Here is a 25,100-nt window from a genome sequence, read left to right on the forward strand (position 1 = left end):
GAGTTACATTGTTATTTATCATGAGAAAATTAGTACATTGCGTTAATGTGAAACGGACAACAATATATTGTCAACCCGTGCTTTTTTCCCCACCCTTAATATGCTTTTGAGTTTAGAAATCGGAGGCTACATAATTTTTACATGTTTTAATTTATAATTATGGTCAGGGTAATTTTGCAATGTTCTTGCTTACGTAGCATATGAATATCCGGGTTAGGTATATTTAGCTTACAAAAACCCTTTATAATGAGTTTTCTTCTTCTTTTGGGGAGCATTATATATAAAGGGTCATTTTAAGTTTCTTGGACAAGCACATTAAACCTGAATCACATTTTGATTGATTTAAAATAGCATAAAAAACATTTCGTGGGTAAATGTAAGATATATGTGGAGTGTAAGATTTTTCTCTTTAAAAGAGCTCTTATGGAGAGAAGAGACAGTCCAATGTATATATTGGAGTATTGGACCATATCACACTGATATGAGATACACTAATGCCATCCACATCACAATGCAACTAGTCTTTCAATTGTACTACATCAATTTTGCAATGACTACTTACATCAGTGCAATAACACTCGTCTTTTAAATGTGGTCTCCACTACTACATCAACAATTACTTTATATATATATATATATATATATATATATATATATATATATATATATATATATATATATATATATATATATATATATAAAGTTAATTTATTAAAAAAATTGAGGATCATCGACCTATGAATTGCTATAACATAAATATAATAAGTTAAAATCTGTAATTACCAATTATCATTGTTAATGTATTTGTAAAATAAATAAATAAATAAAAATGTATCTAATGTATAATTATATTAACGACTAATATATTAATATATGAAAAAGATTTAAATATATATAGTGGGACCAACTAGAGCCTTTGCAAGGCTTTCAAGTATAGCAATAGGAGATCCTACATGGACTTGCAAGTTTCATTTGCAAGGAGTTTGAAAAACCGATGGAGATGGTCTAACAATAAAGATTTTACCATGTAAAAATGAATAGTATAAAGCAAAAAAATTGACTCTTCATCTATCATGAGAATTTAAACAAGACAACTAAAAGGCCAAAACAAATAAAGTTTAAACAAGTGTCTCCCATTAAACAACCAAAATCTAAGAATTATGAGATCATATCTTTTATCCACTATTTGTTATGGGAATATATTTGTTTCAAGCTCTTCAAAATTTCTTTACTTGAAGGCCTATCATTAGGATCTTCGGCTACACATCTTGTTGCGAGTGCAATGCATTTAAACGCACCTTCTATAGGATAATTTTGATTAAGACGATGATCTATTACAAGTCTTAGCTTGCTTATGTCATCTAAAAATGGCAATACCCATTTTACCAAAGTGAACCCATACTTCGTCACCCATGCCCGCTGGCCTTTTAGGGTTTCAAACAACACCACTCCAAAACTATAGATATCTCCTTTCACAGTCAAATCACCTGCAACAAAGAGCTGTAGTGTTTATACTAGCAAAATGTAGATATATGGACTTTTCAAGCCACTAAACTTGGCTATATTAAAAGAAAAAACTATTGCTCTTTTGCAAATATGGACTTGAGATTCGCAATTACAACTATATTTTTTCATATTAATGTTTCCACAGTTTATCAAAAATGGCTTATTCTTATGCTTTGTAGGGAATAATTTGTCTTGAAACAAAAAAAAAAAACAAAACAAAACGCACTAGTTGTTAGATAGGTGGAGTCCTAGATTTTCTCTCCAAAAGAGAGAGAGAGAGAGAGAGAGAGAGAGGACATAACGAAAGTAGATGTGACACTGTCTAGCTGATGTGGGACACCCATTCAAATATCACTTCATGTATACAAGCTAACTTACCAGTATGTTGATCCCTTGCTTGTAAATCACCTATGATATTCATGTCACTTCTAGTAGCATCTTCCATGTCATCTAATTCATGGAATTTATAGTGCAATTTAGCAGAACCAAAATACCCGAGTTTCGCATTAAACTTCTGGAAGAAGAATAAATTCATCAACTTTTATGGCCGAAAACCAAAAAGAGATTGCCCCTAAAAAACTTGAAAGTACCTGATCCAGCAATATATTATAGGTTTTAATACCACCGTGTACGACTTGCTCTTTTGACGAGTGCAAATAATCGAGTCCATGGGCTACTCCTATCATTATCCTAAGGCGTCTTTTCCATGAAAGTGGTTCGACAACATCTATTTGCATTGCAACAGTTCAACTTTTGAGTAAAAAATAATTCAAAATTAGTTTTTAAGAGAGAGATTCAAGTATATTACTCCCGAATAAGTAGCGACTAAAATTTTGGATCTTATGCATATCCATGTGCTCGTAAACAAGCAAGCAATTAGGCTTTTCATCATCAGAGTATCCCAAGAGACTAGTAATATTTGGATGAGCCAACGGTACACAGCTAGTCACCACTGTCTGAACTCACAAAATTTGAAGTCATATTCAACAAAAGAATTTATAAATTAAAAATTCTAACATTGTTCGAAGAAAGGACTCTTGAGTTGCATTCACATCATAAAACAGAGATATGTCTAATTTTAATTCCATCCGAATCCTCACATTTCCATCTTTTCCCATGGTTGGACAGAAACAAAGTGAATTGGCAAAAAACAAAGACAAGTAAAAATTTGTGTTCTTGATTTTTTTTTTTCTGTATAGAGAAAGGAACATCTGAGGAAATTTTGGGTGATCTTCACTTAGCATTTTCATATACGGTTAAATGCAAGATACAGCAACACACTTTTTTTTAATTTTTTTATTATAGCATCCTCCTTCCATTTTGTCCTATTACAGTATTGTACTTTGAGAAATCTACCAAATTATAGCAACGTCATCAAATATATAGTAATTTACATTATTATGATTGGGTGGATTTTTCGAAGTATAATGTCCAAATAAGACAATAAAAATTAAAGTATAATGCTAAAGTAGGGTTAGATTTTTCAAAGTGCAATGCCTCAATAAGAAAAGAAACTAGAAATACAATATTGTAAAAGTAACCGAAAGTCAGGTGCTATATATATATATATATATATATATATATATATATATATATATACACACACACACTTACCAGCCATTGTGGAAAACCTTTAGAGTACTTCTTAACAGCAACAGTAATTCCAACACCCTTTGTTGATGGGGCAAATGTTTTCTCATCAACCCAACCTAAGAACACCTCACCATAACCATCACTATCGATGACCAAATCTTGACTAAAGTTGCTTGTACTCCTTTCCAAATCAGAAAACTTAAATACTTTCATAGGATTTGTGGAATCGTTGTTGTCCTTGCTATTACTTGATAGCCTTGAATCATCATTGGCTGAAGTATATATATACAAACAGGTTATATATATAATATATGCAAAATCGGACATACAAAAATTCAAAGAATCTATACACATGATTAGGAGCTTAAAAATACCCAAATTCTCTCCTTGGAAGGGTAACGGAAGCATATACATCATTCTTCCATATATCGTTTTACCAGCAGCTTGAAAGGAACTGTCAATTTTCTGTTGTAAGGTCAGTACAGAATCAAGAACCACCACAACCTCAGCCATGGTAGGACGCTGCTTTGGATTAATGTGCAAACATCTCTCTGCAATTCGAACAAACTTCCTCAAACATTTTGGGGATATTTGACGCCGTATACTATAATCAATTATATTCTTTAAATTGCCCTGTTTTATTGATTCTTGAGCCCATGGCACTAAACCCCATTGCTCCTCATCAAGAGTTTCATCCACCGCACGTTTCCGACGTAACAGTTCCAGCAATATCACCCCAAAAGAGTACACGTCAGACTTCCTATTTAACCTTCCAGTTGTGTAATAATTTGGATCAATATACCCAAAAGTTCCTTTAACAAGTGTGTTGACAATAGTAGATGGCCGATTCGTTGACCCTATTTTGGACAACCCGAAGTCTGAGATTTTAGCTGCCCAGTTGTCTTGTAACAAAATATTAGAGCTCTTGACATCACGATGTATGACACCAAACTCAATCCCAGTACCTGTGTGTAAGTAATCTAACCCACGAGCAGTACCTATACAGATCTTGAGTCGTTGAAGCCAAGAAAGAGGGGTTCCAAGTTTATGGAGGTGGTCTTCGAGGGTTCCATTGGGCATGTATTCATAGATGATGATCATCTCTTTCTCGTGATTACAGTAACCAAACAGAGACACGAGATGACAGTGACGCAACTTGGAAAGCATCTTAACTTCCGCCCAGAACTCCGATGCACCTTGAGAGGACATGGAATCCAGTCGTTTAATGGCAGCAACAACAACATTTGATCCGTTGATAATGTTACCTTTATAAACCTTTCCAAATCCCCCATGCCCAATTACTAATGATTCATCAAAGTTATTGGTTGCTGAGAGAATCTCAGGGAATTCGAAGGGACGGCATGGTTGTGACCATTCTATGGAGGAGGAGGTCGAGGGTTGAGATTCATTGCCGTCGCCCATAATTATTGATATTATAGAGGCAGAATGAGTAGCTTCATACTTGATACTGACAATTTATAATCAACCATACAAAAACTCAAAAGCCTATCTTCTTCATCTAAACAGAGACCAAGTCAACGTTACGTTACTCCAAAAGTTTTATAGTCAACGTACCAAAGAATAGCAGCCTTTGCTGTTGATCATATTATTTTTGTTTCTTATTCTTATATTTATCTTATTACATTTATTAACTGTATTATCAAAAACCATTATTTGTCTTAACTTTTAAAATATATTATTAATACTATGTTGATTGGTGATATAATATGACTAAGATCGCATATATGAAAAAAATGTTTAATAAAAGACACATCCAAGGAAAATACATGGTCATTTCGTGGCTAAGCTACTTGAATCTCTCTTAAAATTTATTTTTGAATTATTTTTAGTCAAACGTTTTATATGACATGTAATTAATCATTCAACTTACAACAAGAAAAATATTTCATGGGTAAAGATTTTACGGTGCATGCAAAAATGAATAGTATAAAGTAGAAAAATGAGCGTACATCTATCATGTACCTCATTAAACAACCAAAGTCTAAGAAGTATGACCTCATATCTTTTATCCATTATTTGTTATTAGAATATATTTGCTCCAACCTCTTCAAAATTTCTTCCCTTGAAGGCCTAGCCTCAGGATCTTCAGCTACACATCTTGTTGCGAGTGAGGTAAATCCAAAATCCGACACTGATGCACGTTGGCTTGTTAGGGTTTCAAACAAACACCACTCCGAAACTATATTTATTGTACATAATCACAAGATATAGATATATTAACCTTTCAAGCTACTCTATGATGTTTTATCTTCATATTAATGTGGGACACCATCACTCGATCAAATATTACTTATTGTAGCCTCTTTCATCTCATCGAACTCATCGATATTAGGGTAAAATTTAGCCAAACCAAAGTACGTGAGTTTCACATTAAAATTCTAGAATAAAAATAAATTTGTTAACTTTTATGGCATAAAACCAAAAACATCGCCACTAAAATAACTTCAATACTTGATCCAGCAATATATTAAAGGTTTTAATACAACCGTGTATGACTTGTTCTTTTGACGAGTGCATATAAGCGAGTCCACGCGCTACACTATGATCATCATAAGACGTCTTTCCCATGAAAGTGGTTTAGCAATATCTATTTCATTGCAAGAATTCAACTTATTAGTAAAAATAATTCGAAAATGGTTTTATGGGAGAGACTCAAGTATATTTATTACCATCAAATAAGACGTGACTTAGATTTTGGTTTTTCATTTGCACGTGTTCGTAAACAAGGAAGCAATTATCCTTTTTATCATGAAAATACCCCTAAGAGATTAATAATATTCGGATGAGCCATCCGTCCAAAGCTACTCTCCACTGTCTGAATTCAACAAAAAAACTCAAGTTATATTCGCCAAAGGATAAAATAAAAATTCTAGCATTGTTCTAAGAAATCAAAGGGCTCGTGAGTTGCATTAACAACATAAAACATAAATTTAATTCATCTCGTATTGCTATTTCTTGCATTTAGCACTTTGATAATGTCATCTCGTATTGGTAACTTTCAGTGAAATTTCATCACAATTTGTTTAGATGCAATTTATTAACTTCTGTTTCTTAAAATCGGGCCATATTTATTTTATAACTCCTAATTCTTGAATCACTGAATTATTTTACTCTCAAACCAACATTATTAGAAAAAAAAAGCAATACCAGATGTTGTTTGAGCTTCAATTTGAGAAATCCCACACCACAAACTTCAATCAAAAAGAAAATTAATTGTTTTACCACACATATCATGTTAGTGAAAGAACGCTATGAATTAATGTATAAGGAGAATCAAGCATTTGTAGGACGCTGCTTTAGATTGTTTTGCAAACATCTGTTTGCAATTCGAACAAACACCTTCAAACATTTTGGGGTTATTTAACTCTTTATACCAGAATCAATTATATTCTTTAAATTGCCTTCTTTGATAGATTCTTGAGCCCATGGCACTAAACCCCATTGCTCCTCATCAAGACTTCCATCCACTGCACGTTTCAGACACAAAACCTCCAACAAAACCACCCCAAAAGAAAACAGATCAGACTTCCTGGTTAGCATTCCAGTTGTGAAATAATTTGGATCAAGATACCCAAAGTTGCCTTTAACAAGTGTCTTGACGTAAGTAGATGGCTTATTGGTTGCGCCTATTTTGGACAACCCGAAGTCTGAGATTTTAGCTGCCCAGTTGTCATCTAACAGAATATTTGAACTCTTGACATCACGATGTATAACACCAAACTCGATCCCGGTACCTGTGTGGAGGTAATCTAACCCACGAGCAGTACCTATACAGATCTTGAGTCGCTGAGCCCAATAAAGAGGGGTTACAAGTTTTTGGAGGTGGTCTTCGAGGGTTCCATTCGGCATATATTTTGTAGATGAGGATCATCTCTTCTTCGTAATTGTTGTAACCAAACAAAGACACGAGATGACAGTGACACAACTTAGAAAGCCTCTGAACTTCCGTCCAGAACTCCGATTCACCTTGGGAGGACATGGAATCCAACCGTTTAATGGCAACAACGACAACGCTTGATCCATTGATAACGTTCCTTTAAAACCGTTTCCAAATTCCCCATGCCCGATTACTAATGATCCATTGAAGTTATCAGTTGCTAAGAGAATCTCAGAAATTTCGAAGGGACGATATGGTTGTGAACATTCTATTGAGGAGGAGGTAGAGGGCTGAGATTCATTGCCTTCGGCCATGATTATTGATGGTGTAGAAAGCTGTTTTATTCTTCTCTTGTTCCCGCTTCCCTTCCTTTTGTTTCGTTTAACAAAAGTCTTTGGGCTGTTTCTAAATACCTTGTGTTTGGTGTATTAAAAACTAGTTCTGAGACTTGGTATGAGTTAATTAAAAAAAATTAAATATAAAGATAAAAATATTTGATAATTTTGAATTTTTATAAGAAAATAAAAAAAAATAATGAATTATTATAAAGAAAATGTTTTTTTTAACTTTAAATTTAAACAAATAATCTAAATAAATAAAAGATACTAATGAGCTTTAATTTTGGGAATTTGAAATTTAAATGTAAGTTTATTAATGAAATTGATATCTATTTATTACTATACTAGTTGTGAGACCCGTATATTATACGGGTTGATTAAAACAAAATGTTAAGTATGAACGATTAAATAGAAATTTTATTTGAATTTGAAATTGAAATAAATGAAAATTATGAGAAAAAAAAAACATGCAAAAAATAAATAAATTAAAATTATGTGTTTAGTGTGTATTAAACGGGTTAATTATAACAAAATGTTAAACATAAATGTTTAAACTGTAAATATATTTGAAATTGAATTTGAAATTTGAAATTTGAAATTAGAAATTAATAGTTATTATGGTAGATTTAATTTATGGAAACTAAATTAATGATATATTGAAAATGAAAATTAAAGTAATGACAAGTGGAAAATAATATATATCTCAAATTATGACAAAATGACATGTGACTAATTTTATGAGAGAATGACATGTGGCAAAGTCATTTTCATTTATTAGGGTAGATTTATTGCAATTATTAAATTAAATATTATGTGAAATTTAATAAAATAGAAAAACTCATAAAATGACACATAGAAAAAAAAATTAGTTCAAAAAAAAATCATAAAATGACATTTGGCAAATTGAATGAAAGTATGACAAGTCACAACCCAAATAGGAAATGTAAATAAAAATTTAACACCAAATTATCTAGTATTTTGTTGTTGTAGACCACGGACGGTCCTGAAGAATTAAATATCTTCAAAGACTCTAGACGAGCTATAAAAATTCATTATTGTTATTATAAGTTTTTATTTTTAAATAAAAGTATATAATAAAAAAATTGGGCCCAGCTGCCCAATTCCCCCCCCCCCCCCCTCTCAACGCCCCCTATGTTGTAGACACATGAGATTATTATATCAATTGTGCCTATTTTGGAATGATTTAGATCTAAATGAACCTAATCATCAAAAAAGCAAGCTTGATCTCCATGTAAAAAACTAAAAAGTTGAATTAACATAACTAATCGGATCTTCCAATAAATGTAGAAACATTTCTCTCAGACATTTTGTCAAAAAGTTACTCGACATCCTTTATAATCTTATTCTTTACATACCTAGAAATCAAACCATCCCAAAAAAGAGTGTTTCATTCGAGAAACACTTCAAGGTTCTCATTTAAAGTACAAGCACAACATCAAACTCCATTTGTTCAACTATAGAAAAGCATTAAAATAGAGATTTCAAGATGCTCCTGACACAACATTAAATTGAAGAAGATGAGAGAGAGAGAGAGAGAGAGAGAGAGAGAGAGACTATAACACACAAACACACTTTAAATCTTACTCATAAACTACACATTCGTCCACTATGAGACTTAAAACCTTAACCCTGTAGAGAGGAACATATTTTTCTAAATGTAAGGTTCATTATGGCAATTAGCTAGATAAATACTAGATAATGATAATGACTAATATATACAACTATAGAATATACATGAATGTTTTTTTTTTTTTGACTTAATCACGACATAATGGCTTAATGGGTTAAGCCAAAAGTCCTGGCTCGAAAAGACACCAAACATTTACATTGTAACACCCGTTGTCATGTATTTTCATTTCCAATCCTTTATGTTTTAAAAAATTTGCAAAATAGGTCCTTATGCTTGGCGTAAAAAGTTGTACGTCAGCCGTAAGTCAACATACTTGTGGCAAGTCAAAAATAAAGTACGCTAGGCGTACATGTGTGTCCTTCGGGCGCACTCATGTATTTCCCAAACCCTAATCTTTTGGGTTATGACCCATATTTAAGCATCATAATCCCTCTTGGACATTCTTATGACAAGCCTTCATTTCCTCCAAACCCTAAAATCAAACCCTGACCTTTGTGAGTGAGATTTGAAGCTTGAAAGTGATCCTTGAGTGTTCTTGATAGAAAAGGAAGATCATTCAAGAGGTGGTGGTGCATCCTAGATTTTGGATCCATAATCAACATCTCCTTTTCCACATTTTTAAGATGTAAAGTTCAAACCTTAGAGCTTATTTTGATAGATCTTGTCTAGTCTTGGATTTCAGTTCATTTTGTCCCAAAGCATTGATCTTTGTGTGCATGGAATACTCCAGAGCTTATACGTTGTCCTTTCAGACATGTTAAGGTGTTTTGAGTCATTAAGATGTTAGATTGGCCTTTTCCTTTCTCTCATGCAAAAGTTATGGAGTTTTTAGTGAAGTGAAATGTTATGGTTTTGGGATTTAGATCTTTATAGCCATGCAAAGGCTTAAAGTTAGAGACTTTATGGATTCAAACTTCTCTTTATGGCCAGATCTGAAGTTTGAATAAGTGTCTTAATGATTAAGTCCTTAAAAAGTGTAGTATTGGAATCTGTCACGTACGTCAGGCATACTTCTAGCTATGCGTAGCATAGCCGGTTGTGAACCCGACTCCTCATACCATACACTCTACATCCAACGTATAGATGTGTACGCCATGCGTACGACTGTCGTTGACTTTTGACCAAGTCTGCCTTTTTGACAATTTCTAAGGGTTTTGGATTTTAGGAGGGGCAAAATGGTCTTTTGCCCAATTTATGGATTAGACTTGGCTTGGGATTAATGAAGTATGAAAATTTGTAAAGTCCCAAAACTAACGACATAAAATTTTCATCGTTGGTTACATCACTTTGGTAATTAGTCACAGTTGCAGTGTGCTTAATAATCATACATACTTAGGGTTATTAACCCTCTTGGACACTTTTACCCTTTTGTCCCCTTCTTGAACTTCTTACAACATCATAAAATAAGGTTACCCAACCTTAACTCACACACCCCAACTTGTATCAACAAGTTTTAAGTCATTTATGAAACCTTATTGGGTCCTTCCAACCATTAGTCATCATTTGACCATTTCTTTACTTAGGCATTTGACGTTTCTTAAGTGCATCCTTTCGTGCTCAAGCACGCCAATATTATTTCTTTATTATCCATGCACATCACCATCAATTCATTGCACTCTATTATACTCTTAAGCATAATACGTGATTCTTACACTATGGTGCATCACACATTACAATTTTTTGTTACTTTTAAACTTTCGTTCCATTTTATTTTATCAATTTAGCTCCTACTAATACCTCTACCTTTCTTCCCAAAGTTCTTACTTTAAGGTCACAAAAAGGACACTTTATGTTCCACAACATTTACAATTCATCTTTTATACTAATGATGCTTTCCCTCAACATCCTCAATAAGATGAACCAAATATGTATAACTTTCCTTATCTACTACCTTTGCACCAATGGTGCCATACTATTCAAGTCTATATATACTTCTTGGACCCTGTCCCTAAATTCATTAATTCATTTTTAACTTATGTGTCAAACTAAAATATCATTTCATGAGTTAACCCATTTCTCCAGCCTACACATCTAATCATATTATGACAAGAAGTTTTAAATCGCATGGTATTGCTTCAGCTCAAGTCTCAATAGGTTGATGGGTTCAAAGGATCTTAGCACTTGTAACTTGATTCTTCTTGACTATCTACCCCTTAAAAGAAATGAATGCATTTCCTTTAAGGTTAAATCAAAATATGATTTTCATTATTCACACATCCTTCAACATTGTTGCTCGAGTACTTGGCTCTTCCATTATGCACTCCGTCAGTTTACCTGCTCAATTATCATCATATTTTACATCTTTCTTTTTCTTGTCCCTTACTTATGAATACACAAACAACTTTTATATCAGATGATTTTTGCGTCCTTTGGTCATAGACAAGTAAACCATAATGCTCTGAGTCTAAGTTCTATCTTTTATGTGAGCTCAAAATCATAAGTCTAACTGCTCTTGTCTGGTTATCAAATGCATAATAGTAGCAATACTCAACCTTAGTACTTAATTGTACTTGAGTGTGCTTGGTCTACATTATCAGGTTACATAAACTTGAAGCTCGAAATCTTGTATCCTTGGTTCGTTCGCGTCACTCATAATTTTACGCATTATGGGTTCTTGTAACATGTCTTCACATTTTCATGACCTTCTTACCATCTACCCCTTAAAAGAAATGAGGGAATTTCTTTTAAGGTCCAAGTCACCCTATGATTATTATAATATAGTAGTTCGTCTCTCTATGACTTATCCATGAAAATTGCAAAAAATGTCTTTACTCATCATCGTATTCTTGACAACCTTTTTCAACAACCCTCAAGTTTTAATTCTTGTCCTCACCTTGTTACTATGAGATCATTGATATTCAATTTGCATTCTTTAATATTCCCTCATGTGAAATCGTCTTCCTCCTTGATTGATCATAGAACATTTTCCAGATACTCCTCTTTCATCGTAAAGCTATCACACCTTGGAGTCTTATTTCTTCTGTCATCGTCATCACATTCCCTATGTAATCATAAATTCTTATCACAATTCATAGAACTCGTAAGTAGGGCTTGCAAAGTTCCTCCCATTACATTTTTCATCACGGTATTCTAGTACCTTAGGGTAAGGTACTCTCATGGACTTATTATCGTCACCTTTTAGTTTCCATTATTTGAATAATTCATAACGATATTAATATTTTTGACTTCTTTTAAGCTCAAGAAGTACCCTAAGTTATTTATCAATACACTTCTTTCTTTGTAGTGACATCACTCACCAGTATAGTGCATGAGGTTAATACACCATTGCTCGCTTTTTACTAGTGTCTTGGTTTCCCAAGGACACCCTATCCACATCTACTATCGTACCCGACATCTAATATTGTTGTCATTTGGTCTCCATTCATTAGGATCCCAAAAAGTATTCATTGATTCAATAGTATTATGCTCCTTTACGAGTTGTCTCAGTTGCGGTTTCTTGTACTATCTCGCTTTCGCCATCATATCACCATTTTTCCATATAGGTTGTTGTTTTACCTTCTAGTGTCGTTATTCATACTAGAGTATTTCTTTCATCTAAGGATGAAATTCATGATCCCATTCCATTCTTTTCTCAATCAACTTGCTTGTAACTTGAAATTATCATTCTTATGTGGTGACATGAATTTGTCCCAAATAACCAACTTCAACTAGTTTCTTAATCATACATTTGGAATTCAAAATTTTGTCTAATTTTGGACTTTTACCAAAATTCAACTATGTCCCTTTTAGCTAATTGTTTGTTAACAAATTTGACATCTCAATTTGTTTTGTTCCTTGGTTTTCCTAACTCACTACTAATAGTACTTAATTTCCAATAGTACTATTGGTTTTGTTTCTTGACATCTTAATTTGTTTTGTTCATTTGACATCTTAATTTTTTTTGTTCCTTGGTTTTTCTAACTCACTACCAATAGTACTTAATGGATACAAGCTTAATTTCCAACATGTATCAAATATACACCCAATAATTTTCATTTTATGCTCGTTGTTTGACTTTGACAGAAAAGTTAATGCTATCAGAAATTTTCCTTTATCCATCAACATGCTTTAAGATCCTGCATGACTCTTACTTGACACACGATATGTGTACATCGGGTCTCTAACTCACTCGATTCTTTACCAGATTTCACAAAACCCTTTCATGGCTCCACCAAGTTCGGGTATGTATCATGTGTTTATAATAGTATGGACCCTATACTATTATACTCACATCATACACAACAAATCTAGGCTTCACCACTTAAATATTTTGATCCATCGGTCTAATTTTCCATTACCCACTTTAAAAGTATCAATATAGTTTTCTACCAGTTCATCTAACATATCTAGAGCTTCATAAAACATCAAGCATGTTAAATCCTTTTTGTTATATATTGCATAAGATTCTATCTAACCAAGGCATAACAATCCTATGACTCATTCATACTTTCCATAACCAAAGTCTAAGCCTAGGAGTGGAATGATGCAATCCTAATTTGCTTAAACTATGGCTTTGATACCAAACTGTAACACCCCAAAAATTTTTTGAACTATTTCAAACTTTAAAATGTTAAGGTTTTAAAAACATTCGGGTATTAGCCCACTTTAACAAAAACCGGTCCACAAAAACATTATTAAATTAAAACATTGGGTGTTACCATTAAGCATCAATAAATCTATAGCAAGCAAATAAGAATTACATCAATATAAAATGATTAGGAACTTATCAAGATCCACTCCATTCTTTATAACTTGACTTCTAACTTCCATCTATCACCTTCTCTCCTTAAAGGTAACCTGAGATACATGGTATTAAAAAGAGATACATAAGAAAATAATGTCTCGTGAGCTACACGGGTTTGTGACTCAAAACATTTATCACATTTTCACCAAAAACATTTAATCTTTGCAAAACATAGTTTTAGACTGTAACGCCCGTAGGTCAGGGCTAGTCAATTTAGAGATGATAAGCATCAAAACTAACTTTTTGATGGAAGATTATTTAGAAGGATTAATGTTAACTAAGTTGTAGTATATGTTACAAGGATTCCATACATATAAAGAACGCCGAAATCCGAGTTATAACGAAGAAGTTATGACCTATCGAAGTTTCGCAAAAGAACCGGCACGACACAGCGCGACGTAAATAGTGAATTTATGTTAGAGCGATATTTAGCCAAAACAATCTAAATGAGAATTGAAGATCTCATCTCTAATAGTGCAATGCCAGAAAGACAGACGAAAACGGACGTCAGACGAAAGAGTTATGAGTTTATAACGGAGTTTTCTTGTCCCGGCCTACTAAAAATAATATATAAGTAATATATTTATAATATATTAAAAATAAAGTAAAAATTAGCCAACGGAGTCTAAACGAGAGTTGTAGATCATAATCTCACCTACACGTTGATATAAAGAACGTCAAAAATGGATTTCATATGCGAAAGTTATGAATTTCTGAAGCTCGGGGAACAAAACCCCAAAACTGTCAGATACCACGATGTGGCAAGCAGTGCCATGATGTGGCAAGTCTTCTGACACCTCCTGGAGTCCCCCAGACACAACTTGCGATGACGCATGCAAGGACGATCAAGCCCACGACGTGGAAAAAAGTGCCACGACGTGGCAAGGGCCAATTTGGCCCTATAAATAGATTTGAAGGGCCAGCCGTTTAGAGTTGCTATTTTCTCTTCTCTCTCTCTCTCTCTCTCTCCCATTTTACCTCGATTTACATGCAAAGAAGTACCGCCGAAGCCCAGGTATCAAACCCGAGACTCGAAGCAAGTCCCGAAGCCCGAAGATCCCAAGAAGAAAAGAGTTTCCGAGCCGAATCTCTGCCCGCGAGAAGCCCGGTGTGCGAAGTGATCCCGGTTTCACCGAAGAATACTACTCTTAGAGCTGTAGTTTTGTCCGAGCATTGTCTAACCAAGTGAGTGTGTGGTTACTTTCTTCTAACGCATAAATACGAAGTATTTTATACGAAATACGTGTTATGTGTATATTTTGTTGTTATATGTGTGAATGTATATTCACTTTCTTCTACCGCATAGATATGAAGTATTTGCTATGAAGTACGTGTTAGGTGTTTATACATTGTTTGTTTACTTGAGATAGATGTTGAAATAATGTTTTATACATGTTTTAAAATATTTAAACTATATATGTGTTTGTATCTACAAATATGTTGGGTAGAACATGGGTAGATGAAATAGTTGATGTGAGACGAAATAATAAGTATTTTTGAACTCAATGTGTTCATTAGGTATTTTTGAACTCTATGTGTTCACTTGGTGTTTGAACTCAATGTGTTCATTAGGTATTTTTGAACTCTATGTGTTCACTTGGTGTTTGAACTCAATGTGTTCATTAGGTATTTCCGAACTCTATGTGTTCACTTGGTATTTTTGGACTCAATGTGTTCATTAAGTATTTTTGAACTAGTTGTGTTCACTTGGTGTTGTTGAACTGAGTGTGTTCACTAAGTGTTTTAGAACTAAGTATTCACCAGATGTTTTGAATTAATTGTTCACTAGGAGTGTTAGAACTAGGTGTTTGTTAAGTATGTTGAACTAAGTGTTTACCAGTCGTAATTTGTGGACCTTGGCAGTGGTGGACTTCGTGTCAATTCCTTAGGTCAATCCTTAGGAATAAATGGATAAAGGATAGTTGATTCTTAGGGTAAATCCTTAAGAAATAAAGGAGATAATGGGAATAAGTACTTGGGTTGATTGTTTGATAATTGAATATAATAAATGTATTATTGTGGGTTGAAAAGCTTATATGTTCACCAGGATCCCAAGCCCGACCCACTCAGTTTTCTTTGCATTACATGTAATGGCACAAGGGTATAAGTTGGTGGACTTGATGAGAGAATTTGGATTATAGATCAGTAGTTATAAATAACTGTTGTAAGGTCTATTTTATATTGTTTATGCTTTTGGTCTGTATTGGAACATGACATCCCGAGGTTTTATTATTTAATGAAAATACATTCTCTTTGAGAAACGTTTTGATAAATTTTATCATATTTTGTTTTGGGAACAAATTCCGCAACTCTTTTAATCAAAAGGATTTACTCTGAGTTTTTAAAACAAAGCATAAACAAATCGGTCTTTTCTGGCCGTGAAATTAGGGATTTCACGGTTGGTATCAGAGCATTAGTTTAAGCGAACTAGGAATTTGTAGGATTTCTAGACTTTAACTTAGAATGCTAAGCGATGATTGTGAGATGAGTGTCTACCATATTTTAGACACGAGCACTAGTATATTTTAGGAAAGATGCCTAAAATGCTTTTATGTGCTAAATGATATATGTTTGCCTTATATGCTATTGTTTGTTCAGATCTATGGTCTGTTGCCGATCGCATCTGGAAACTTAATGTGTTTAGGATTCTAAGCGTACGACTACGGTATTAGAACTAGCATGTAAACGTTTCGGAGTGATAAGGAGATTTATACGTCTATCTTAATTAAAGCTTTCTTATCTTAAATTCTTGCCCGGTACACCGAACGTTAGCTTGGGTGTACAAAACGTTATGGTGAAGACTCGTAGAGAATTGAGTAAATGGAGGAAATGAAAGGCTTATGATAGTGAATGATACCTATCGGAAGATATCATAAGAGTGGTGTCTTGCCTTTAGTTTATGTCTGATAAGATAACGAAATGTTTAGAGGAGTACGGTATGTCTAAAGTACACCTTTGATTGGCGGAATGATGGAACAATTGGTGTTATTCCTGAAGTTGTCCCATCGGATGAACTTTCCACCACCAACCAAGGTGAAGCAGGATTGATGACTGGAGATACGCATGGAAGAAGTCCTAGTAGACTCTAGGAAATTTTTTATGATTATTTGGACACATTCGTATGTGTTAAGTTGCTTTGTGATTTTAGGACTTGGGGACTGCGAGACAATACTTCAGACGAGTATGAGTAGGTGTGAATAGTAGTAGAGATCTATACTACTGGAAGCACAGGACTCACACTTGGATTAGGGAAAGTCGCAAGGTTACCAAGAAACTAGTAATTGATTCCGTTTTATTCATGTACGTCCTTACCATTGTTTCGGTAATGACTAGTAAGAGGGTTGTTATTCTGACCCTAGTGGTAATATCAAATTGAGTCCGACTACGATGAGTTTGTTACATGGTTCAAAGAACCAAGTTCGAGGTAACATCTGACTTAAGACAGAAGATTGAAATCAATGTGATCGATGGCATCACGCTCATTGTTAAGGAAGCTTGTAGCTAGAAATGCTACATGCTAAAATGTGATCATATCACATTAGAATATGAAGGAAGGTATATTCCATTTTGGAATTTGACTCTAAGAGACTTCAGTCAAAGCGTTGCATCATACGATGAGAGGTCATTAGAACATGACCCATCGGTCTATTACAATAGATAAAGGAAAGTATTTATCCTAAGAAGAATAAGGAGTCCAAAATGAGGACTTATTTTGTAACTTGAAGGTTATGATTGAAAGTCCAACATAGTACGAAAAGCAGATGCAATATTGAGCATCGTCTGCAGTCAAGAAGCCCTAGAGTTAGATACTCTTTTGAAGAAACATAGAAGTTACTGTTATTACCTAGGATGAAGAGATAGCATATGGAATCATTATACAAGTCCTATTTCTTTGATGATTCTGGGACGTAATCATCCTAAGGGGGTGATAATTGTAACGCCCGTAGATCAGGGCTAGTCACTTTAGAGACGATAAGCATCAAAAACGACTTTTTGATGGAAGATTATTTATAAGGATTAATTTTAACTAATTTGTAGTATATGTTACAAGGATTTCGTACATATAAAGAACGCCAAAATCCGAGTTATAACGAAGAAGTTATGACCTATCAAAGTTTTGCAAAAGAACCGGCACGACACAACGCGACGTAAATAGTGAATTTACGTTAGAGCGATATTTAGCCAAAATAATCTAAATGAGAACTGAATATCTCATCGATAATAGTGTAACGATAGAAAGACAGACGAAAACGGACGTCATACGAAGGAGTTATGAGTTTATAACGGAGTTTTCCTGTCTCGGCCTACTAAAAATAATATATAAGTAATATATTTATAATATATTAAAAATAAAGTAAAAATTGTCCAACGAAGTCTAAACGAGAGTTGTAGATCATAATCTCACCTACGTGTCGATATAAAGAACGTCGAAAACGGAGTTCGTATGCAAAAGTTATGAATTTTTGAAGCTCGGGGCGCGAAACCCCAAAACTGTCAGATACCATGACGTGGCAAGCAGTGCCACGACGTGGCAAGTCTTCTGACACCTCCTGGAGTCCCCCAGATGCAACATGCAATGATGGATGCAGTGACGATCAAGCCCACGACGTGGCAAGGGCCAATTTTTCCCTATAAATAGATTTGAAGGGCCAGCCATTTAGGGTTGCTATTTTCTCTTCTCTCTCTCTCTCTCTCTCTCTCCCGTTTTACCTCGATTTACATGCAAAGAAGTACCCCCAAAGCCCCGGTATCAACCCTGAGACCCGAAGCAAGTCCCGAAGCTCGAAGATCCCGAGAAGAAAAGAGTTTCCGAGCCGAAGCTCTGCCCGCGAGAAGCCCGGTGTGCATGCAAAGTGATCCCGGTTTCACCGAAGAATACTACTCTTAGAGCTGTAGTGCTGTCCGAGCAACGTCTAACCAAGTGAGTGTGTGGTTACTTTCTTCTAACGCATAAATACGAAGTATTTTATACGAAATACGTGTTATGTGTATATTTTGTTGTTATATGTGTGAATGTATATTCACTTTCTTCTACCGCATAGATATGAAGTATTTGCTATGAAATACATGTTAGGTATTTATACATTGTTTGTTTACTTGAGATAGATGTTGAAATAATGTTTTATACATGTTTTAAAAGATTTAAACTATATATGTGTTTGCATCTACAAATATGTTGGGTAGAACATGGGTAGATGAAATAGTTGATGTGAGATGAAATAATAAGTATTTTTGAACTCAATGTGTTCATTAGGTATTTTTGAACTCTATGTGTTCACTTGGTGTTTGAACTCAATGTGTTCATTAGGTATTTTTGAACTCTATGTGTTCACTTGGTGTTTGAACTCAATGTGTTCATTAGGTATTTCCGAAGATGTGTTCACTTGGTATTTTTGGACTCAATGTGCTCATTAAGTATTTTTGAACTAGATGTGTTCACTTGGTGTTGTTGAACTGAGTGTGTTCACTAAGTGTTTTAGAACTAAGTATTCACCAGATGTTTTGAATTAATTGTTCACTAGGAGTGTTAGAACTAGTTGTTTGTTAAGTATGTTGAACTAAGTGTTTACCAGTCGTAATTTGTGGACCTTGGTAGTGGTGGACTTCGTGTCAATTCCTTAGGTCAATCCTTAGGAATAAATGGATAAAGGATAGTTGATTCTTAGGGTAAATCCTTAAGAAATAAAGGAGATAATGGGAATAAGTACTTGGGTTGATTGTTTGATAATTGAATATAATAAATGTATTATTGTGGGTTGAAAAGCTTATATGTTCACCAGGATCCCAAGCCCGACCCACTCAGTTTTCTTTGCATTACATGTAATGGCACAAGGGTATAAGTTGGTGGACTTGACGAGAGAATTTGGATTATAGATCAGTAGTTATAAATAACTGTTGTAAGGTCTATTTTATATTGTTTATGCTTTTGGTCTGTATTAGAACATGGCATCCCGAGGTTTTATTATTTAATGAAAATACATTCTCTTTGAGAAACGTTTTGATAAATTTTATCATATTTTGTTTTGGGAACAAATTCCGCAACTCTTTTAATCAAAAGGATTTACTCTGAGTTTTTAAAACAAAGCATAAACAAATCGGTCTTTTCTGGCCGTGAAATTGGGAATGTCACATAGACTATAAAAAATTTTCAAGAATTTTTATGGAAAACTCATTTCATACATGTCATAAATATCATTTCATTTCCTTTCATTTCATTTCAAAAGCCATATTTCCATATTTCATTTTCTTTTATCATTAAGGGCTAATTCCGCTGTTAAATCGTCGCCATTTTTATACTTAGGGTCTACGTCCAATAAAGGAACCACTCCCGAGTCTATACCAAGTGGAAAGAACAAATTAATCCACTAAGACATCCTTTCCATTAGAACATTTATCTCGCGAAGGGGAGGCGCCACCCCGATGGATTCCTCTAGTGCATCTTACAAGGTATCATGGCCCGGACAGTTTTCATTTCATTCTTTCCTTTTTTTTTCATTACTTTTCATTCCTTTTCATTACTTTCCATTTCTTGTCATTACTTTCCATGATTCACCCATTTCATACATTATTATCAAAATACTCATTTTAAAACATTTCAAACACATTATCAAAATATTTTTCTTCTAAAACGTTCTTTACTTTCAAAAACATTGTTTCCTTCAAGGCATTCTTTCAAAACATTCTTTCGAAAAGCATTTAACTCTTTCACTTCCTTTACTCTACAAATTTTCAACTACTAGGGATTCCATTGTTTTCATTATAATTTTACCCAAAACATTACAAATCCATGTTTATACTTGATTCTATCATCAACTTTGAATTTGAGCATTCCAATTAGATTTGTTTCTATCAAATATCATCTAGTTCATAGAATCCAATCCAATTTCATCATCTATTGCAATATCACAAATATGGGTTTTCTAGGGTTCATGAGAGTTTTCACACAAATCATCCAATCCACCAATATAGTGATTGGTTTGAGGTTGGATAATAAAAACTACATAAAGGATGTTAGAAAATGAAACCCTAATCAATAGATCCCATAAAAATCAACATTGGGATTTCACCCACTTCACGTATTTGAATTTTCTAGGTTAAAGGAGAAGAAATTATACCTTACAAGCCTTTGTTCTTCCTTTCCTTGTTTGGATGCTCAATTCCCCCTTGAATCAAAATCTAGATGATGAAGAGGAGCAAAACACCTTTAGTTCTTCTCCATTGTTGCAAAAAACGATCCAAAAGAATGAAGGGAAGAAGAATGCATCTTATTTTCCAAAAGTTTACCATTTGGTCCCTCAAGTTTGCTTATTATTCCAAATTCCACCGTAAACTCATATTTTGAGATTTTAACTTCAATCTGGACATAATAAGTCCTTCCCCATCAATTATAAACTTTTGTAGTCTAACCCATTAATCGAGTCAACCCTTTGGTCAACTTACTTTGCTAACTCGCCACTTTTGACCCTTAAACTTTAAAGTGTTATTTTTTTTCACTTCTAACGTTCTAAACTTCATATAAAATAATGATATGATTATCCATTGACGATTTAACAATATAAATCGTTTTTCATTTATTTACTTTATTAATTTAAGAACCCAGTCTTAAATTTTAGGATGTTACATGTGTGCTGAGTAATATTTATCATACAAAATACACATGAATTATTATTATTTTGTGTAAACACATTTCTAGCTTGTGAAATATTTGTTTAAATACTTATATGTTATAAGTAAGCAAAATCGTTTTAAACATCAATATTTACAGATGCTATGTTGTTAAAATAATACAACTAATAAAAACAACATATGCGTTTCGTCTACAAATGTGCTATGACTGTATAGATAGTTATCAACTTGGTAGTTTCAATGTACCTCATACATACACAAAAATATATAGATTTTTATATTTATACAAGTTATAGAACTTGTATCTTAGGCTCATACATGTGCTTGTGTACACTACCCTAAGTTTTATCAAATGTTTAAACAAGTATTGTACACTTTGTGATTTTATTTGGTGCAAAATTAGAAGACCATGCCTCCAGGCACTGATTGCTTATGTTGTTCTCTACAAATCTAGTTAGGGTTTACTAACTCACATAATTCTTTAACTCTTTTTTATTCAATTCATCTTTATCTTCTAATATCCATTCTCTGATTAGGAGTTACCATTAATAACCAAATAGTGACTGGAGGGAGAAGAAGCATCAGGGGAGGTACGAGGTAACAAGAAAACAATGGCTTCAAACTGTTAGGTTGTGCAACGTTAGCTTCACCACCAATCCACTAAACATTGGAAATGGTTACCACTCAACAAATTCGTTTTTTATTATTTTTTTATTTTTTAACATTATATTAAATAAAAAACATAATTTATAACATAAATTAATTTTTTGAAAACATAAAAAATAAAACCACATTTCATTAATTAAAAACATAGAAATTTAAAACTTAAATTACTAAAATTAAATATTACATTGTCTAAATAAAATAAAAATTAAAAAACATAGAAAAATTGTACTCATCGTCATTATCATCACCAACATCATCCTCCTTGTCGTCACCGTCCTCATCCTCCTCGTTTTCATTGTCATTTTGCCCTTGGAATTGTCTTTCCCATATGTATTCGGTCAAATCATGTCGTAGATTGTGATGCGTTTCACGGTTTTGTATTTTCAAAACCCTTGAGAAGTATGTCGGGCTGCCAACTTGTATTACTGCAGGTGAATTAAGTATATCATTCGTGGTATATGAACAAATAGCCCTACCCTCTTTTTCAATTATCATGTTATATAAAATAACACAAGCTGTCAACACTGTCGTTAATTTTGCCCTGTCCTATATTCGTGTCGGATGTTTGATTATGTGCCACTTTTGTTTGAGGACTCCAAACGCCCGTTCTACATCCTTCCTTGCAGATTCTTGTGCTAACTTGAACAATTTTCGTTTATCGCCAGCCGGAAATGTGTATGACTTGACAAATGTAGCTCCTTCTAGATATATCCCATCGCCTAGGTAATACCCATACTTATATTCATTTCCATTGACAACGTATGGCATGTTTAGTGCTTTACCTTGTAAAACATCATTAAATATCAGAGACGTTTGGAGAACATTCAGGTCATTGTTTGACCCCGCCATACGAAAGAATGCATGCCAAAACCATATGTCATGTGAAACAACCGCCTCCAATATAACAATCGACACCCTATAATCACCTCTCGTTAACTGACAAAGCCACGCGTTGGGACAATTTTCCCACTCCCAATGTATACAATCAATGCTACCAAGCATCCCTGGAAAACCATGTTTAGCTTGATGCGCGACATACAACCGTTCGACATCGCTTTTAGTCGGATGTCGCAAGTATATGTCACGGTAAAGCTCTATAACATACTCACAAAATAGATATGTATATTTTCGGCCCGTCCTTTCAGACATTTTCAAATACTCGTCTGATGCGTCTGCGGCGATGTCGTATGCCGATTGTTTAAGAGTGACCGTACATTTTTATATTGTAGTAAAACCACGTTTACTTCTTGTAACATCTTGTTTATTAAATAAGTAAATAGATAAAATTGATAAACGAATAGTCGCCCTAAATCCATATTATTTAAGGGGGGGGGTGGGTTTTGGGGAGCTAAATGTTATAAGTTAGATTATTTGGGGTTAAAGTATAATTTTGGGACTTAATTTGTAAGTATTATTGAAGGCAGGGACTAAATGGTAATTTATGGGACTTCATTTGAAGAGATTTTGGAGGCTAAACAAATAGTCACCCTACTGCCACCACCGTGAGGTGGTGGTTGGTTCCACTTGCCACTGCCAGCCACCACAAGGTGGTTGTGTGTGTGTGTGTTTTGATGGGTTTGAGCCAAAAGAACATCATGTGTGCTCATGCAAACCCTAATGCTTGGATCTAGGTTTCTCTATTGTACATGCATTCATCCAAGACTTTGAAACCCTAGATCTAGCATATGTTATTCGAAATTAACATAATAAATAGATCTAGATGATTACCTTATTGTTGATTGAAGATCTTGAAGCCTTGAGAACTTTAGCACCTCAAGTGTTGTGCCTCTAATGAATCACAAACACCAATAGGAATTGGAGGAAACAAGAGAGAGAGGGTAGAGGAGAATTTTGGCTCTAGGACTTCTATGGTTCAAGTGGCCGAAATTCCCATGCCCAAGGGTCCTTTATATAGGTGTAGGAATTAGGGTTTCAGTCATTATCATTATCTGGTTACTTAGCAACCAAGTAACCCATAAGATAATTCTAGAATCCCTATCATGGATGAATTCTTAAGGCCTTATCCCTAGAATTCGTCCACCCTATCTATTAGGGTTTCCTTGCCCAACTTTGCAACTATCACATAATTACAGTTTAGTCCCCTTAGTTCAATTAACTTCCTTTTGATCACAAAATTAATTCTTAATTAATTCTTGACCAATGTTAATTAAAAAAATATGATTTCTTTTTTAATATATTAGTCTTATAATATATTAATAAACCATAATCACCTCTTTCTATATTATTCCTCCAGCCAAGTTGCTTTGGTGAATGCAACCCAAAAGGACCATGCACAACCGGGTCAAGTACATACCAAATATAGTTATGGACTTAGAAACTAATCCAACAGTCTCCCACTTGGATAAGTATAATAACTATAAATGCACAGGTAACTTCTGGATCTGATTAGAATCGCAGTTCTCAAAACTCTTGATCTTATCAATAACCTGTCCTTAAGATAAGGGATCGTATAATCCTCTGTTCTAGATATCGTGCAAACAATTACATGGAACATAGTCATACTTATTGTCCAACATTTTATTTCTCGAGCTTAGATTCGTATGACATAGAACTTAATCGAACATATCAATTCAGTCCTGACCGGGCCCGACACATAAGTCAAACCAAATCATCGAGGGGCCCTGATATCGATTTATCCCCTTAGAATAAAAGGAACAGATAAACTTCGACTTATATGCATTTACCATTCACTAATCAAATCATACACAACAATGCGTTTTATAACATCAAGTTACTGATGTGTTTACGCATTATCAATGCACAACCAATTAGCAAACAATAAACCATATATCTAGGTTTTAAGACCATATGATATTATCGTTTTGCGATCACTCGTGATAAATTCCATGAAGTGACTCCAGTAAGCGTGGGTTTATTCCAATGCTCAAATCAAGTTCATAAGCACTCATGAATGTTGTAGCAAATTCTTTCTATGTCTAACACACTTTAGACAGTCTACACACCAACTCATGACAGTCTTCATTCAGACCTACTTCCAACATATGAACGATTGTGGACTGTTTGAACAATCTTATTATTCAGGAAGTCAAAACATGC

The 25,100-nt window shown here is 34.0% G+C and overlaps 3 protein-coding genes across 4 annotated transcripts; all 3 read right to left on the minus strand.

Moving 5' to 3' along the window:
- Positions 1-1,043: 1,043 nt before the first annotated feature.
- Positions 1,044-4,644, minus strand: LOC111914008 (receptor-like protein kinase HERK 1). Of its 2 annotated transcripts, none has more exons than XM_023909747.3 (6): positions 3,474-4,644; positions 3,121-3,371; positions 2,315-2,462; positions 2,097-2,233; positions 1,885-2,017; positions 1,044-1,487 (listed from the first exon to the last, which is right to left on the minus strand). In XM_023909747.3, the coding sequence occupies exons 1-6, from the start codon at positions 4,519-4,521 to the stop codon at positions 1,183-1,185; spliced, it is 2,022 nt and encodes a 673-aa protein (XP_023765515.1). In that variant the 5' UTR covers positions 4,522-4,644; the 3' UTR covers positions 1,044-1,182. The 2 variants fall into 2 exon arrangements, with proteins under 2 accessions (XP_023765515.1, XP_023765514.1); XM_023909746.3 differs by having other exon boundaries at positions 1,885-2,020; positions 3,474-4,641.
- A 488-nt stretch (positions 4,645-5,132) lies between these two features.
- Positions 5,133-6,969, minus strand: LOC111914009 (probable receptor-like protein kinase At2g39360). Its single transcript, XM_052765727.1, has 4 exons — positions 6,495-6,969; positions 6,268-6,311; positions 5,411-5,498; positions 5,133-5,299 (listed from the first exon to the last, which is right to left on the minus strand). Exons 1-4 carry the CDS (start codon positions 6,967-6,969, stop codon positions 5,133-5,135), a joined length of 774 nt encoding a protein of 257 aa, XP_052621687.1.
- A 15,599-nt stretch (positions 6,970-22,568) lies between these two features.
- LOC111913961 (uncharacterized) lies at positions 22,569-23,171 on the minus strand. Its single transcript, XM_023909675.1, has one exon. It carries the CDS (start codon positions 23,169-23,171, stop codon positions 22,569-22,571), a length of 603 nt encoding a protein of 200 aa, XP_023765443.1.
- Positions 23,172-25,100: the final 1,929 nt, after the last annotated feature.

Source organism: Lactuca sativa, chromosome 7 (genome assembly GCF_002870075.4).
Source record: "Lactuca sativa cultivar Salinas chromosome 7, Lsat_Salinas_v11, whole genome shotgun sequence".
Classification (NCBI taxonomy): domain Eukaryota; kingdom Viridiplantae; phylum Streptophyta; class Magnoliopsida; order Asterales; family Asteraceae; genus Lactuca; species Lactuca sativa.

Bases quoted from the DNA above. Each gene is read 5' to 3' on its own strand.
- LOC111914008 (XM_023909746.3), bottom strand. From the start codon at position 4,521: ATGGGCGACGGCAATGAATCTCAACCCTCGACCTCCTCCTCCATAGAA. The intron at 3,372-3,473 runs GTATTTTTAAGC...TATATACTTCAG, and splicing joins CTTCCAAGGAGAGAATTTGG to CCAATGATGATTCAAGGCTA. The intron at 1,488-1,884 runs GTAAGTTAGCTT...TCTTTGTTGCAG, and splicing joins AGCAAGGGATCAACATACTG to GTGATTTGACTGTGAAAGGA.
- LOC111913961 (XM_023909675.1), bottom strand. From the start codon at position 23,171: ATGTCTGAAAGGACGGGCCGAAAATATACATATCTATTTTGTGAGTAT.
- LOC111914009 (XM_052765727.1), bottom strand. From the start codon at position 6,969: ATGCCGAATGGAACCCTCGAAGACCACCTCCAAAAACTTGTAACCCCT. The intron at 6,312-6,494 runs GTATAAAGAGTT...TTTTGATTGAAG, and splicing joins AAAGAATATAATTGATTCTG to TTTGTGGTGTGGGATTTCTC. The intron at 5,300-5,410 runs GTAATATTTGAT...CAATAAATATAG, and splicing joins GATGAAAGAGGCTACAATAA to TTTCGGAGTGGTGTTTGTTT.